This window comes from Hippocampus zosterae, chromosome 3 (genome assembly GCF_025434085.1).
Source record: "Hippocampus zosterae strain Florida chromosome 3, ASM2543408v3, whole genome shotgun sequence".
Classification (NCBI taxonomy): Eukaryota; Metazoa; Chordata; class Actinopteri; order Syngnathiformes; family Syngnathidae; genus Hippocampus; species Hippocampus zosterae.
The window spans coordinates 24,675,280-24,690,808 of record NC_067453.1 but is presented as its reverse complement, the minus strand read 5'-3'; the positions used below and the strand labels follow the sequence as shown (position 1 = coordinate 24,690,808).

The following is a 15,529-nucleotide window of genomic DNA, read 5'->3' as shown; positions in this document are numbered from 1 at the left end:
ATAATTTCCAACTAAAATCCCAATAATTTACAGTATCTATCCCTCTTCCAGTGCATACCAAACAAAAGAAATAGGAAGCAGTCGGGCGTAATTGTAACAGATTCCTTTACATTCAAAGATCAGATGGTGCTGTTGGAAGACATACAGTACGATTTGTGGACTCGGAAGTGCCTTCCAGCATTTTTGTGATACAAAATACATTGAATCAAACTGAAAAATGAAGAAAACAGGAACAACGTCCCCCCCACTGACCGCCTCACACATCTGCGACAATGTAGCTTCAAAAAAGGAGCCCTCATCCCTGAAATGCTTGAAGGATATCTCTTGAAATGTTTTTGAAATCTACAGGATTGTTCCTTCACAGTGTTGAGAGAAAATGTCCGGACTGTCCTCTGCAAAGGAGTCACAGTCGAGGCCGGGATGAGTCACACATTATTTTTGTAATGCAAAGAAGGGTGTAACCTCACCTGGAGCATTTATTTAAACGTACGTGGCATCACCTGTTGCATTTTTGTTTATTTGTTTGTTTTTTTTCCCTTGAAGGGACCAACAATGAGGCATCGGTCCATGCTAAATTGACACAAGGTTAATAACACTGAGGCTAACTCGCAAGTAGTTAAATAAATGTAACCCATGGAACAAAGGAGGTTAAATAAATTCTGCATCACATTTTAGCTTTAATGAATAAATGTTACCAAAGCGCATCAGTGTCGTCAGTTTGGAGACGAGCAACCGAAAGCGTCTTGTCCACCGTGGCAGGTCCGACACACGCGTCCCTTTCACATCAAGACTTTCTCCTCGCTTTCAATTTGTCTCCAGTCACTGTCATTTACTTTTTCTTAATTCTTACATGAAGAAAGCGCTATCCCGTACCAGCTAAGGCCAACGTGACCCGCACAACACCTTACACCCGGTTCAAGTTGAGGCTTTGGCTTTTCCCTGATCCTCCACCTTCTTAATGGCCGCCTGGATTTTTTGCTGGTCTCCCAGGAGCTGGCGGCCTTTCACAGGCTTCAGCTGTGCATCCAGCTCCAGCAACACTGGAATCCCGGTCGGCAAAGTCACGCTGGCGATGTCCTCGTCTGAAATCCCTGTCGGAAGCGCAATAGGAGCGGGAGTGTTACAGTTGAGCGAGCCAAATTGGACTTTCGGAATGTTTCACGTCTAATATTCAGTGATATACGCAATACTCTGTTTTGATTAGCAAGTGGGAGCATCGAAGCTATTTGGTTTTTTTTATTTTATTTTTTTACAATGGTGTATACATTCCTGATTTAATATCGACAGACCATATTAAAACAAAAGATTATGTATGTAGTTTTACACTAAATGTATCTGAACACCCAAAACAATGGCAAGCATGAAATATAGAGAAAACATTGTACATATTGTAGTGGCTATGTATGAGGCGTCTTTAAAAGGGCGGGGTGCCGCATGACCTCGGACAGTCGTCTGCGCTCAAGTGACGCGAGAAAATAAAAAATAGAGGTACTGTAATGCAGCCGCGTGTGGCAGTCGCTGACACACATTCAGTTGTTATTTAACAAGTCAAATACAAAATGAGAAGACTCGCCAGGAGGTGCTATCGGCCACAACCCAGGTCCAAACGCTCAAATGCAAGACTCATCTGCCAACTCGACTTCGGCTTCTGATAGTACTCACCAGGCCACGCCCCTTAAAGGCACACATCCAACACAGGAATACTGCAGTAGGTACAGTAATAACTGCAAGTATTAAAAACCACTATTTATTTCTTCACACTCTCATTCTACTTTTATGATGCTATTTTGGGGGAAATCGGGGTGGGGGGGGATTAATAGCATTTCAATGGGGGGGAGGGGGGGGAATGATTCAATATACACGTAAAGTCAAGGTCACACTGCATTTTGTAAACTGAGAACTCCACAACAAATATAAAGTGAGTGAGTGAGTGAGTGGCCTACGAGTACAGTATTCTCAAAGGTCAACGTGGATGCTCAACGTAACTGAAACTAAGTGGCCTTTTTGAGCAGGGTCAAGCATCCCATTTCTGGCACAGCGCGACATTTGATAAGCGCAATCCTGTGGGAGCGGCTGAATAAACTAAAAATCACTTATTCGCTACTTCCAACAGACCTTGCACACTGTGGGCATTGGCCTAAAAGTGGTGAAAGCCATTATATTTAAATGAAGGTTTTGCGCTTTTGGCAGCGCTGATGGGTTTTCATTATGAAACATTCTGAAAGAGCACAATATGAAGTTTGAAGTGATGGAATTGGAAGTGTCACTCAGCTGGATTGCTGTAACACACTTGATTTTGGAGTCAGCCAGTCCTCCAGTTGGTGCTACTGCTCACCTCTCAACTGGTGCTCATACGAGGGAGCACGTAACTCCAATTTTGGCCTCTCTTTAGCATCATTTTGCTCAGCAGGACAGAGAACTAATTGAGAATCTCATAGCAATGGAAGGAAAGTTTGCTTCAGATGGAACCCGTGGGCAGCAAATATCCATTGTGAGCTCTTTCAGTGTCCGGTTGTCCAGGAAACGGCATACAAATCTGATGCATTATTCTTATTATTAAAACAATGAAAAGAGCATGGGCCCCAAAATCGAACTCTGTGGAACACCACACAACGGGGAGGCAGGGCGGGCCAACTAGTTGCATTGGTGTTGCAGTGTTGTGACTCTTTGTGCAACACTTATTTGAACACAAACATTGGAACAACACATGCAGACAGACAATATAGCAATATTCACAGGTATAGAATACCAATTATTACTACAGCTTACCAAGTCACTTGTGAAACTCTTCTTTTAATATTTGTGTATTAGCACATTTTTATTTGCGCATGCAAATCTTTTATAAATCAAGCTCTGAGTGTGTCAACAGTGCAGCATACCTTCCAGGTGTTTGAGCAGGGCCCTGCAGCTGTTTCCATGAGCCGCAATGAGCACCGTCCTGCCTTGGCATATCTCCGGTACCACAGTGCTTTCCCAATATGGCAGCAGCCTGTCCAAGACCTCCTTCAGGCTCTCAGCCCGGGGGAGCTTCTCCTTCTTCACGTCACACGTGCTGTATCTGCGATCGGTGTATATTTCACTGAAGTACGGGTGAGATTCGTCTATTGGAGGCGGTGTGATGTCGTAGCTCCTCCGCCACAGCTTCACCTTCTCCTCCCCGTGCCGGGCGGCCATTTCCGCTCGGTTCAGACCGATCAGGGCTCCGTAGTGGCGTTCGTTGAGTCGCCACGACTTCACCACGGGGACCCACTCCTGCCCCATTGCCTCCAGGACCAGCCAGGCCGTCTGGATGGAGCGGCTGAGGATGGAAGTGAACACCAGGTCGAAGTTGTAGCCCAACTCTTTCAGGAGCCGGCCACAATCCTGGGCCTCCTTCACGCCGTCCTCACTCAGCTTCTGGTCCACCCAGCTGCAGAAACGGTTCTCCCGGTTCCACGCCCCCTCCCCATGTCTCAGCAGAAAGAGTTTGTACATGGACATCTCATACACCACAAACCTGAACATACACATAAAGTTCAAATGAGGAGGTTAATTATGATAGACTTGAAATTAGAGTAGTACACCAAATGATGGGTGTCAAACCCATTGTAGTTCAGAGCTGAACTTGTAAAAATCATAGCATAATTGATATAAGTAGCAATCAATGTATTTCCCCTTAAATGCAAAGCAAAACAAGTACATTAGGAACATTTTATATTCAATAGTTTGACAAAACAACCTCAACCTTTTAAGAAAAAAATGTGTCTCCAACGTGTGTGCATATTGTACATAAAGGCACCGAATTACAGATTGCATTGCATTTTAAAACGGAATGAACGTATGAAGATCTAGAAATTGTGTGAAAAGTACTGTCTCCATGCAAACAAATTCATTTTCATATTGGTTCATTTATAAGCAAGACCTCCTGACACAGACCAACCAGCAAGGTTGCTAATTTCTAAATACAGTATTCCCAATAGTTCCTAGTCATTCCAATGCAATTATAAAGTCCTCTTAGAGCTGATGGGAAGCTTTTGAAAAATTCCCGATGTTTTGCAACTCAAACTCAATTTTGATGTATGCGTAAAGGTTAAAGTTGATCTCGGGAGGCTGGAAGTGAACCCCTACTGTACTATTATTAGCATTTCTATATGAGGAAATGAAGCAAGCTTCCCCTGTCGTCACGTTAGTACATGCATCGAAGAAGTCATTTGGCGTTATCTCCACTATCTTTGAGGTTTTGTTTCCTAAGGCTTTATTTACGACAACAAACATGGCTGCTTGCACCCCGATGCAAAAAGCACCCCGCGCACGTTAGCAGCGTAACAATCAGGCAGCCGGGAGCTTTAAAACAAACAACATGCATAAAACAGTATTGGGAGCAAGACGACTTACCCTATGTGGCTTTTAAAAGCGGTGGGAATGAAGATGCGTCGATGTTGACAGTATTTAGCCCGGCCATGAAAGCGTCTGAATGATGATGGTGATTGACAGATCACGGGTCCAATCCGAATAGCGCAACACAGAGCATCGGGAGCGTCATGCCCAAACTTGGAGGAAGACGACGCCCATGTTAATTCGCCACAGAGGGAGTCGATTAGGAAAGAGGAGGTGTTGTGTCATGGCGCCAATAACCAAAAGATTTGGTTTCCAAATGGCTAGTTAAGCTCGTGGAACGAGGGTTCGTCTGGGTAACTTATTGGTTTTCGAAGTTTATGTTGACAGTTGTTGTTGTTAATTGTTACAATAGTTTGAAACGTTGACATTATCAAATTAAAATACGATGGCGGCAAATAACAATGAACAAATAGGTGTGTGTATGTGGGGGAGGGGGGGTCCATTTCAGCTATCTACGCTTGATTCATCACACATTCTCATCGTAATCAAACCTTTCCAAAGTCATTTGACTATGGCAGAGCAATTGGAAATTAAACAGGATAAATATTTAAAGGATGATTTGAGGCTTCTTCTCCATTGCCGCAATTTAAATGTGCGAAGGGTCAATCGAAAAAAAAAAAGATTGAAACAAGACGGGCAGTACTTTATATTTCAGCAGGTAAGTTGGTTTTAAAAAAGTGAAGTCGTAGACATTCACACATATTTAAAATGATCATTCATAGATTAGTTTAATGATTCATTTTTCTGTTGTTAGCATGAACAAAACAGACATACTCTTGACGGTCACGTGTATGGCGTAATATTGTTTGGGAGCAGGTTTGCTCTGCTGTTTTGCAAAATTAGCCAAAGACGGCCCAACCCAATATTTTTTTAATATCGGTGAGAAAATACCTTTCACAATCTGTTCCTTTGAAGATGGCTTGAGCTGTTGGGCAGTTTTTTAAAAAAATCTCTGATCCACTTGAATTAACCACACGTACCACTTGAAAACGCATTTTAAACACAAAACACAAGCAAGACACATATATTCACCTTTTTATGAATGCATCATCCGGACTCGACTCAGATTTTGCATAAAGCACATGTTTATACATAGCATGATGTTCTGTACTCACTGCTATTGCTTACTGTTGAAAGGAAAACTTAAGATTCAGATGTTACCCTTATATGGCTATGCTATTCTTCCTCCTGAGAATGATCACACATATGCCGTTTTTAAGATTTCCCTCCACAGATAAGCAACATTACTAAAAATGTTCTTTGAGAAGTGAGCAACAGTCATTCAAGTGGCAAATGTCTTTGCAAAGACGACAAGCCTGTCGTCTACTGGCCAGCATTGAACAGCTTCATTCTGCCCTCCATTCCCGACATGGCATCCACGTTCTTGCGCCAGTCTGTCACTTCCTCTTTCTGTAAGGTAAACATTTTTTAAAAATCAAACATTCAGAATTGTGTGCTGTAATGAGTTTGAGCATTTCCCCCTTCTTTCGATAAAAGTCAGCAAATGTCTGACTGTTGGAGTCCTCGGAAGGAATATTCTGAGCGATGATCACCGTGGTTTCGGGTGTCTCAAAATCTCCCGATCGGAAAACGGTCGGGGTCAACAATCATTATTGTTATACCTGTTCAATATTTCTGATCCTAAATCTTTGTGTAAGTGGTCAACATAGAGTTCGGTCGCTTCTTTGTGATAGTGATGTGTTGCATAACGATAGCCATTTAGGAAGCCACCTGAAGGGGGGCGCTGTTGTCCGGCATAAATAGAAGAGCAACTGGTTGCATTGAGCGCAGAGATGGGTACTAACGCCTTGCGTTTACTGTTACATTTGGGGTGATTCATACAAGTCAGAATAATTTTAACACAAAATGCTTTTTACTTTTACTTGGATATTTTTGAGGAGATGGTACTTTTACGACATTACAGTGAGCCACAGCGTAAACGGCTACGTCATGCACTGTGCTTAAAAATGTCTGCATTTCAGCCTACAAGAACTCCACTTCGAGAGAAAACACAGAGAAAGCATCGTTTTCAATGTAATCTCGGCCCAGTGAACCGATTGTGCTTTTTAAAGATTAAAAGTATTGTTTGAGTTTAAAATGATATTGTTGGTCAATATCTGAATTTTAATGTTGTTGTTGTTTTTTATTGTCTTTGATGTTTGTTCTCTGATTTACTCACTAGTTTGTACTTGAGTAGTTTATTCACTCGCTACATACAGTATTCATTCATTCATCACCCTGAATCGGTTGCCAGTCAATCGCAGGGCACACAGAAACGAACAACCATTCACACTCACAACTAGGGACAATTCAGAGTGTTCAATCAGCCTGCCACGCATGTTTTTGGAATGTGGGAGGAAACCGCAGCACCCGGAGAAAACCCACACAGGCCCGGGAAGAACATGCAAACTCCACACAGGGAGGCCGGGGCTGGAATCGAACCCGGTACCTCTGCACTGTGAAGCCGACGTGCTAACCACTGGCCTACCGGGCCACCCGCAACATACAGTACTCTTGCTCAAATAATTATTGTAGGACTTTTTTTTAGTTTGAGTACAATTTTTGGCTACTCTGCCCAAACTTGATTGAGCGTTTGTAACATGTCTCGCAAATCATTCATTCCCCCCCCCCCCCCTCCTGTGTTAAGATTTCTCATATTTTGGTTTTGATGTCAAAAATCACTATGTCTGTAAAAGCAAAATTGCAGAGAAATTTGCAGACAAACTCTCACCTTCTCCTCCTCTTTCTTCACAGTCTTGAGGTTGGCCTTGAAGTCCACAGACTCTTTGACTTTGGAGCCCAGCAGCGCTCCCAACATAGCGTCTGCAGACACCCTCACCCTCTTCAGGTTCGGCCTCTTCATCTTGCCCTTCAACTCGTAGATCTTCTGAGACAGGTCTCGCAACTTTTTTTTTTCATCCATACCCCCCCCCCCAAAAAGAAAAAACACTGGCTTACTATTCATAATCATTTGTCAAAAATAATCTGATACACACGTTATCGATTCAAGAAGCAACTGTGTGGTCTTTTGTCCCGCCAAGTCATGTAAATTGGACCAAAGAATGCTATAATCTCCAAGAAAAAAAACAATTACAACAGTCCTTTGAAAATTGCAACTGTTAAGAGTGCTGACATCCATTATAAATACTTTGGTAGAAAAAAAAAGTTAAACGCAAAAATTCTTGTAAAATGGGGTTTGTTCCCCTTCCTCCAAAAAAGTACAAAATACCTGATTGCAAAAATGTTAGGGGGTAAAATCTGCGAAAATAATAGTCCACTGTTTAGTATACCATCGACAAATAGCAGTGATACCACAGATAGGGAGATTGATTCATACCATAGATATACCATCCACAAGAAAACTACAACCCATACCTCAATATCATTTTTGGCCACCTTTAAAGCAATGTCATAACGATCCTCATCGACAGCGTCAATCTTCTGGTGAAGCTCTTTGCAAAGAGTCTGTAGACATCAATGTTACTGCATTGGACAGCTTATCGGGTTACGGGTTATCATTATTAGTGCATGAAAGGGTTAAAGTAATGTGCATACAGCGCGGTTAGATCCGTCCATCCATTTTTTTGATCTGCTTCATTCTCACAAGGGTCGCGGGGTGTGCTGGAGCCTATCCCAGCTGTCTTCGGGCAGTAGTAGCAGGGCACACAGAGACGAACTACCATCCGTGCTCATACTCATACCTATAGACAATTTGGAGTGTTCAATTAGCCTGCCACGCATGTTTTTGGAATGTGGGAAAAAAACGTAGTACCCGTAGAAAACGCACGCAGGCCCGGGGAGAACATGCAAACTCCACATAGGGATGCCGGAGCCGGGATTGAACCCACGACATTTGCAGTGATGCGCTAACCGCTGGACCACCGGGCCGCCCTATGGTTAGATCATTGTTTTTCATGTGGACGACAAACATACTTGCAGCTCCTGTGTAGACAAGCTTGACATCTGGAGTTCTGGAACTCTCTCGGTCAGAATTCTTTCCCGTTCGTCTTGTCTCACTTGCTTGTCATTCTCCAGCATCACCATGGCCTTCTTGATCATTTTGGTCTGATTGCACAGCATTTTGGATCAAAATCACACGCCAGCCAGCAAATGGGCATAACTTGAGTCACTTTGTCATCATACCTTCAAAAACAGTCTGCGCGATGCAGATATTTTTGGTCTCTGGAATGAAAATAATGGAAAAATGAAGACTTGTGATCACTTTTTAAGTGAAATAATTTTGAGTATGGGTTGATGCATATGAATTACTTTTGACGGTATGAATTACCGGTACTTTTGGACTTACCGAAGTCCTGAGCACGTAAGCAGAAGGTGACATTGATTCATGGTGGAGAGTACAGGCAAAGTTTGTTCCTTGTTAAATCACATTTCCTCAAGCATAATATTACAATCAAGCCGAGTGATACTCACGCATCAGACATATTTCAGCTCTTCTTGTGTCTCCGTCTGTTGAGAAAAAAATGGAAAAACATTCCAAGAACATTTGGTAGACAAGGCATGACTTTTGTCCTGAGGTCAAACGTGTCACTTAAAATACGTGATGGTAAGATATTCAAATGACGTGAATCCTTGTGTTGATACTTGATCACTTATGTGAGACATAAACTAGAAAATCCAATCAAAGAGCAATTAATAAAGTAAGATGAAAACATGGTCAAGATTAGACCAAGACTGGTGTCCTCGCATACATTCTACGAATGTCATAAAATTTGCAGTTTTTTTTTTCTTACCTTCCACAATGTGCAACAAAACGACAGGCCGGCTGCTTTTTCCAAGATGAGAAGGGCACAAAGAGGCTGGATATATAGATTCCAGCGCCCTTGTGAGTGGCTTTCCAAAATAGACACTCTGTCCTCACCATTCTTGCCCGGCGTCGTGTATGAGGTGTGAAAATCTCCACCTGTGAGCCTTTTTTATGGCCTCCTCGTGGGCTGGTTGCTCAGAGAGCGCCCCATGGTGGATTTGAAATGAATAATTCATTCCCAAATTGCTCTGTTGTCAAAACAAATAATATCAAATGCATTTATTCATCCCAGGCTTAAATGGAAATAAATCGCTGTATGATAAAAGTAGAATAAATAGAAACTACTCACCGTTTGAAGACACCTGAACGGTTGAGGAATGGCATTTGCGGAGCGATGCTACCACTTAGTGGCGTTTTCTAGGTATTGCTGGCTATATCAAAGCCTTGTGTTCGTTCAGGCCCAAGCACCAGGTGGCGCTAAATCCCTCTTGGAATGCCTGTTTCTTAATCGTCTTTTAACGAATGACTCGCCTTTTAGGGGTTTAAATATGCCAGATAACTCACCCATCACATGACTGACGGATCATTATTGATCCCATTGACAAATGCTATTGTTACCATCGAATATGCCATCGATACCCTGCTTTGGATACTTCTGATGCCTCAAATAGGTATCATTGATTCCATTGATAGATAAAATTGGTACTACAAGCATGAATAAATTGCTTGATTGATTGATACCATCTACATATTATACACAAAGACGCTCATTTGCCGTTGATAGTTGGCCATTTTGGGATGAAGCAGCCAAAATCACAGCCAGTGCCAATGATTCTCAAATTGCGGTAAAAATACGTACTACAAGTAGTCTCGCGGCTACTTTGAGTACTACATGAAAGAAAAAAAAAGTTAAATATAACTCAATTATAGTTTGAAGGTGCAAATGCTGTGAGTGATAACATTTTAAACGTCAGACAAGTGCAAAATGTGGTTGTCAAGTGGTTTTATCATAAAACTAAACTAGTATTCGTGGTATTCATCACAAATCAAATAGACCACGGAGCCCCGTGTTGTATATTGATTGAAGTGACTTTATTTTTTTGGATCAAATTCTGCTAAATCTCAAAAAAGGGCAAGGATATATTGTTGGCATTGATGAGCTTTATCTGTAAAAATCTACATTTTACTACATGATTGCTGTCAAATAATTATTACATGCCATATTTTGCACAACAAAAATCGGTTTTAATGACTTAATCAAACCTTTTTTTAATTAAGGGTCACTTGTTTGTTTTGAATCTACTGGCCGGCATTAAAGAGCTTCATTCGGCCCTCCATACCAGACATGGCCTCCACATTCTTACGCCAGTCCGTCACTTCCTCTTTCTGTTCGTGAGAAGGAAAAATCATCAAGTCTCCGAATCACTGGCGGTCTCATTTTACTTTTTTGCAGTGTTGGGATCTAAATAAATTGATTTTACCTTCTCTTCTTCCTTCTTGACGGTCTTCAGGTTGGCCTTAAAGTCCACAGACTCCTTGACCTTGGCACCCAGCAGCGCTCCCAACATGGCGTCGGCCGAAATCTTCACCCGTTTAAGAGCGGGGCGCTTCATTTTACCCTTTAGCTCAATGATCTTGGCAGAGAGATTTTCAAGCTGAAGAAAACCATTGGAGAAAAAAAAAGTCTAAATCCACGTGATCAACCAAATGCTTAAATTATGGCCACCGGATATAAATGGATTCCCAAACCTCTAAATTATTCTTGTTAACCTTGGAGTTGATATCATAGCGCTCCTCATCGACCACGTCTATTTTATGGTGCAGTTCTTTGCACAGAGCCTATGAGAGAGAAGAGAACCATGAGAGGTCGCAAAAAAAAAATCTGAGAATTGGCGTTTAAAAAAACAAAAACGTTTATATTTGCCTCCGGTTGCCACACGATAGCAGCAAACCGTTTTTTTAAAATCAAATAGAAGTGTTAAATGAATCTCTATCCATTTTATAAACCCTTCATTGTATTAAGTGATGCCAATAATGTATTAAAATAAAATTGAAGAATTAAATCGCAATAGAATACAGTATAGCAACATGTCAAGTGTAATACTTTACAATAGGAGATACGGCTGTTCCAAAAACGAGTCGGAAATTTTTCCTAAAAAAAAGACTCAAGGACAATATTGAAAGCTGTCAGTATCAAATATGCAATTCAATCTGCGCAGCACACATAGATGACGACAGCAGCAGCAGTAACAGGCATCCCCCAACTGTGAACATTGTGTGTACTTGGCAGCGACGCGTGGAACATTCAGAACAGCATGTTGTTCAAGCGGAACATGATGGACAGGCAAGACACCGCACACGCGTACCTGAAGGTCCTGCACTGACAGCCCGGACAGCTGCAGCGGAGGCAGTCTCTCGCTCAAAGTAGTTTCTCTCTCCTGCCGCTTTGTTTCCTTCTCCTTCTCTAACATCACAGTTGCTACCTTTAGCAGCTTGGTCTGAAATGGGGGGTGGGGGGGGTAGTCCTCATGAGACTCAATATTGATCAATTGCACTGTAAGAATGAAACATACCTTCAAGGTCAGTCTGCGTGATGCAGAAATCTTGGATTTCCTCTGCACAAAAATTCAACAGGTCGCATAAAAGGCTACATCAATGCCAAACCGTTAACAGATCGTTGAAGAAAAAAGACTTACTGGTCTTTGGTGGACATTGAAGGGTAAACACACACAAAAAAATAATAATAAATTAGACTGTGAAGTTACTCGAAACAGAAATAATAATGTAACAAAATGAGTTGTATCTTACTCCTCTGACATGTTGGAAGCCTTTAGTCTGCATAAATCACAATTGTAGCATTGAAAAACACATGTACATTAGACAACTTTGTTGATCTCCAGAATCAAAACCCATGACAGAATGCCCTCATTCGAACAAATTGTTAGCGTAACAGCATAACTGTAAGGGCCAGTGATTCTTAAAGTGTGTCATGTTGGAGAATCATAATTACAGTTCAGTTTTATTTAACTTTGGCCGAAGTCAATTGAAATTACTTGCGGGGGAAAAAAAATTATCTGTGTAGCTAGCTTCTCAGCCGACCAAGTCGTGGTAATCTGAAAAGGTTGAACTGCAATCTGGACTCTTTGTGTATGTTGAATTTGTTATGTTTCTTTTTTTCTTGTTTCCAAAAATATTCACATTTGCATAGGTGACTATGCCGCCAGGCTAACAAAATGAAACACTTTCTTGGAATAGAGATAAACTTCAAAATTGTAGCACATAAGAAGTGGCCTTCCATCCAATCTTTGCATTTCAAAACATTCACACACGGATCAATTCTTCTTTCTTGCATCCATTCATCAATTAAAAACTGACTAGCCACGGTAACTCTACTCTTACAATAAAGAAAAACTCATCATACCTTTCTTATATGTGCAAAGGAAGCTGTTGAGGTGAGCAGCGTCCGTCTCAAAGTGACAGGAGGACCCGCGGGTCACATTCAAGGACTCCTTGTGTGCTCCGTGAGTGGCCAGCTAAAATAGAACTCTCAAGGCAGAACAGCATGCAAATCAGGATGCTGTCCAGTGATTATTATCATAGTTCAGTTTTATCCACTGCTTTTTGTATAGCAATGAATTAACCTATTAATTTTGTCTTCGGTACTGATGCTGTTGAAATCATTTTAGATTTTGGACAAAGCTGTACTAGGCAACAAAGACAAAACAAATCAAGCTGGAAAATGGTTGTAATGTTTTAATCACAGTTCTCTGAACCGGTAAAAAGCACATTCACCATTCAAAATAATGCCCCAAACCTGTAAAAAAAAAAAAAAGTAGTAATACCATTGTGCATGACTTATTATAACTCAGTCAATACATACAAACAAAGAAGAGTTTCACAACTACTTTAAGTGGGTCAAAGTGCTTTTATTCTACACACCTACTCACCAATTATGGTGACGAATTTAACTATTGTCCAGAGTTAAACAGCTTCTTCCTGCCCTCCATGCCGGACATGGCCTCCACATTCTTACGCCAGTCAATCACTTCTTCCCGCTGTAGACCATAAACATTTAACACTTTCATGTAGTTCCTCGATACACGTAATTAACTTTGAACCTTACTTTTTCGTCTTCTTTCTTCACTGTCTTAAGGTTGGCCTTGAAATCAGCCTTCATGAGTTTGGAGGGGTCGGAGTATGCGCCCAGCAAGTTTTCTGTATTTTTCTTCACCCTCTTTAAGCTGGGACGCCGGACCCCCTTCAATGAGGCAATCTTCTGTCTCAGTGACTCAATCTGCAGCCAACAACACATTTCATGACTTCATTGTTCATCGTTTTGCCCTTGCTATGCTGCGGTTTATCGTTCACACACCAATTTTTTTTAGCAACCATATATATCGGTGTGATATAGAAATCCAAGCTGTGGATGTATAGATGGATGGACCACCTCGGTGTAACCTATCCTCTGTATTCACCTCTATGTTATTTTTGGACTCACCACAAGATGGCCATAAAAAGAAATCTTGGTGCCCAGGAACTATGTTGAAGTGAGTTGAGGAGCTTCATTTAGACAACAGTTGTGCTTTGCTGCAATCTTGTGTCATCTTGGTGCCAAGGAGCTATTTTGAAGTGAGTATAGGAGCTTGATTTAGACAAAAATGTGTGGTTTTGTTGCCGTCTTTTGCCAATCTGTTAACAATTCTAAATATTTTTGGCGTTGGAAATTACTTTCAGAGGAACATTGTATTTAGTTACTCTATAATGCTCTACTGTACTCTGTTTGCATGCCATCGCATGTGGGAAAGGAGAGCCACCGTTACCGATGCAGTCTTCAGTCATTTACTGAACTTGGAAGAAAAGTGAACCCCATTAAAAAACCCACCTGCTCGAGGCCACAGCTCACACCCAGACGCTGACATGCAGCCTCCACAACAAGCCCCGCCTCTTAAAGACACATGCATGTACTGCCACTACAACACAGTATGTACAGTATTTGCTATACATTTTTTGCTCGCAATGGTTGTGCTATGTTCACAATACGTTTAATAAATGGATTTAAATAGTTTCAGTGTATTTAAAGCGGCAGAGAGGAGTAAAACGGGATGCAACTTTGTTTTTCATGTTCTCTATATATTACAGATTTTTTTATCTATTGACCTACCTCACACATCTGGGATTCCAGGTTGACTTTCCCTTTAGTTATGCGGACCCGCACAACAGCTCAACAGTCATGCGTTTACATTTGTACTGGGTGGTTGCAGCTGTAGTCGTACTGATAGCACTCGTGTGCACGGTACTAAATATGTGGGATGCGATGTGATGAAGGCCGAAAAATGCATTCTGTAAAATGTTAACTCATTTGCAACATGCCTTTCTAAGCTTAGCCGGAGATGATAGCGTCTCACTAACTGGGTCACACAGTAGTGTGTATTTGTACACGAGGACCCACCTGCTGCTTTTAAATTAGCTGTGTAGGAAACTGCCCGTTTGTGTGGCTGAAGCGATTTTTATTACAAACCTCGGTTTCCAAATATATCCTCACGTGCTATTTCTGAATATAATTACCCCTATTCAAATTGTAAGTTGTGTAAATCTTTTATTTTGGAAAATGTAGAATGTATTTTACCTCGCTTGCATTTTTGTCCACCTTCAACGCAATATCATATCGAGCTTCATCTGTGACATCAATCTTTCTGTGTAGCTCTTTACACAGTTCCTGCAAAGAAAGAAGATGTTAGCAGCGGGTTGAGTCAAGATGTGGACGTTGTCGTCTTGGTACCTGGAGTTGTTGGACTGACAGGTCTGAGGTCTTTGGCTGAGGGAAACATTCAGCGAGGAATCTTTCCTTCTCTGCTCTTTTCTCTTGGCTCTCAGACAAAAGCATCGAGGTGGCCCTTCTCAGCAAGATGGACTATAAAGTAAGAAGGCATCCTGGTGACGACTCTGCAGTCACGTGACGTTTTGGGGAAAATGATCCTCACATGTTCTCATATCTGCAGGACTCACCTTCAAGTGCAGTCGGCGGGTGGCTGAATATTTTGGTTCTCTCTGTGAGGTAAATGACTACGCTTTTGTCATCTTGTTGGAATAGCTTCTTGGGTGAATGCTGGGAGATGAGCATGGATTGAAATGCTAACGTGATGCTACGCTAATACTTTTGTCGACCCAATTGCTGAGCCGTGCTGAAATATCGGAAGCTGCGATGTGGTGTCATTGTACAAATGGAACATCCTAGAACAGCGATGGACAACTTAAATGCTGGAGGGGGCCACAATTCATTGCTAATGGGAGGAGGGGGGGCACAACAGGCCACGTACTTGTGGCTCAGTGATGTCTCTCAACATTCACAAGAAAATGTCTGATGAAAATTGTATGTTAGTCATACTC

The 15,529-nt window shown here is 41.7% G+C and overlaps 5 protein-coding genes and 1 long non-coding RNA gene across 8 annotated transcripts in view; 1 reads left to right on the top strand and 5 right to left on the bottom strand.

The window, feature by feature from the left end:
* The window catches only part of tnnt2d (troponin T2d, cardiac), a 32,231-nt gene extending 26,667 nt beyond the window's left edge, over positions 1-5,564 (bottom strand). The window contains exon 1 of the mRNA XM_052060760.1: positions 5,559-5,564. The gene's annotated coding sequence lies outside the window, so the exon portion shown is untranslated. The remainder of the gene's footprint in view (positions 1-5,558) is intronic.
* bpgm (2,3-bisphosphoglycerate mutase) lies at positions 351-4,490 on the bottom strand. The gene is made up of 3 exons (XM_052060758.1): positions 4,375-4,490; positions 2,880-3,496; positions 351-1,091 (listed from the first exon to the last, which is right to left on the bottom strand). Exons 2-3 carry the CDS (start codon positions 3,478-3,480, stop codon positions 916-918), a joined length of 777 nt encoding a protein of 258 aa, XP_051916718.1. The 5' UTR covers positions 3,481-3,496; positions 4,375-4,490; the 3' UTR covers positions 351-915.
* On the bottom strand, positions 5,402-8,754 carry LOC127597604 (troponin I, slow skeletal muscle-like). Its single transcript, XM_052060765.1, has 6 exons — positions 8,684-8,754; positions 8,521-8,559; positions 8,311-8,442; positions 7,753-7,842; positions 7,109-7,282; positions 5,402-5,787 (listed from the first exon to the last, which is right to left on the bottom strand). Exons 1-6 carry the CDS (start codon positions 8,714-8,716, stop codon positions 5,701-5,703), a joined length of 555 nt encoding a protein of 184 aa, XP_051916725.1. The 5' UTR covers positions 8,717-8,754; the 3' UTR covers positions 5,402-5,700.
* LOC127597609 (uncharacterized) lies at positions 5,657-15,177 on the top strand. Of its 3 annotated transcripts, none has more exons than XR_007961680.1 (3): positions 5,657-5,794; positions 7,132-7,225; positions 14,844-15,177. It is a non-coding gene; the product is annotated as an uncharacterized LOC127597609 (long non-coding RNA). The 3 variants fall into 3 exon arrangements; XR_007961681.1 differs by lacking the exon at positions 14,844-15,177 and adding an exon at positions 13,296-13,396; XR_007961679.1 differs by lacking the exon at positions 14,844-15,177 and adding an exon at positions 11,433-11,560.
* Positions 10,221-12,647, bottom strand: LOC127597605 (troponin I, slow skeletal muscle-like). The gene is made up of 6 exons (XM_052060766.1): positions 12,564-12,647; positions 11,716-11,757; positions 11,509-11,640; positions 10,892-10,981; positions 10,624-10,797; positions 10,221-10,528 (listed from the first exon to the last, which is right to left on the bottom strand). The coding sequence occupies exons 3-6, from the start codon at positions 11,611-11,613 to the stop codon at positions 10,442-10,444; spliced, it is 456 nt and encodes a 151-aa protein (XP_051916726.1). The 5' UTR covers positions 11,614-11,640; positions 11,716-11,757; positions 12,564-12,647; the 3' UTR covers positions 10,221-10,441.
* On the bottom strand, positions 12,881-15,262 carry LOC127597606 (troponin I, slow skeletal muscle-like). Its single transcript, XM_052060767.1, has 6 exons — positions 15,149-15,262; positions 14,922-15,053; positions 14,769-14,858; positions 13,266-13,436; positions 13,090-13,197; positions 12,881-12,956 (listed from the first exon to the last, which is right to left on the bottom strand). The coding sequence occupies exons 2-5, from the start codon at positions 15,024-15,026 to the stop codon at positions 13,111-13,113; spliced, it is 453 nt and encodes a 150-aa protein (XP_051916727.1). The 5' UTR covers positions 15,027-15,053; positions 15,149-15,262; the 3' UTR covers positions 12,881-12,956; positions 13,090-13,110.
* Between the last annotated feature and the right edge of the window lie 267 nt (positions 15,263-15,529).

Excerpts from the sequence above, each read along its gene's own strand:
- LOC127597606 (XM_052060767.1), bottom strand. The coding sequence starts at position 15,026 with ATGCTTTTGTCTGAGAGCCAAGAGAAAAGAGCAGAGAAGGAAAGATTC. Across the intron at positions 14,859-14,921 it reads TGTCAGTCCAACAACTCCAG|GAACTGTGTAAAGAGCTACA; the intron begins GTACCAAGACGA and ends CTTTCTTTGCAG. Across the intron at positions 13,198-13,265 it reads TGAAGAAAGAAGACGAAAAA|CGGGAAGAAGTGATTGACTG; the intron begins GTAAGGTTCAAA and ends TATGGTCTACAG.
- bpgm (XM_052060758.1), bottom strand. The coding sequence starts at position 3,480 with ATGTCCATGTACAAACTCTTTCTGCTGAGACATGGGGAGGGGGCGTGG. Across the intron at positions 1,092-2,879 it reads CCTGCTCAAACACCTGGAAG|GGATTTCAGACGAGGACATC; the intron begins GTATGCTGCACT and ends CGCTTCCGACAG.
- LOC127597604 (XM_052060765.1), bottom strand. The coding sequence starts at position 8,716 with ATGTCACCTTCTGCTTACGTGCTCAGGACTTCG. Across the intron at positions 8,560-8,683 it reads CTTACGTGCTCAGGACTTCG|AGACCAAAAATATCTGCATC; the intron begins GTAAGTCCAAAA and ends TTTTCATTCCAG. Across the intron at positions 7,283-7,752 it reads TGGCCAAAAATGATATTGAG|TTGCGAGACCTGTCTCAGAA; the intron begins GTATGGGTTGTA and ends GAAAAAAAAAAG.
- LOC127597605 (XM_052060766.1), bottom strand. The coding sequence starts at position 11,613 with ATGTTAGAGAAGGAGAAGGAAACAAAGCGGCAGGAGAGAGAAACTACT. Across the intron at positions 10,798-10,891 it reads TTAACAAGAATAATTTAGAG|CTTGAAAATCTCTCTGCCAA; the intron begins GTTTGGGAATCC and ends GGTTTTCTTCAG. Across the intron at positions 10,529-10,623 it reads TCAAGAAGGAAGAAGAGAAG|AAAGAGGAAGTGACGGACTG; the intron begins GTAAAATCAATT and ends TCTCACGAACAG.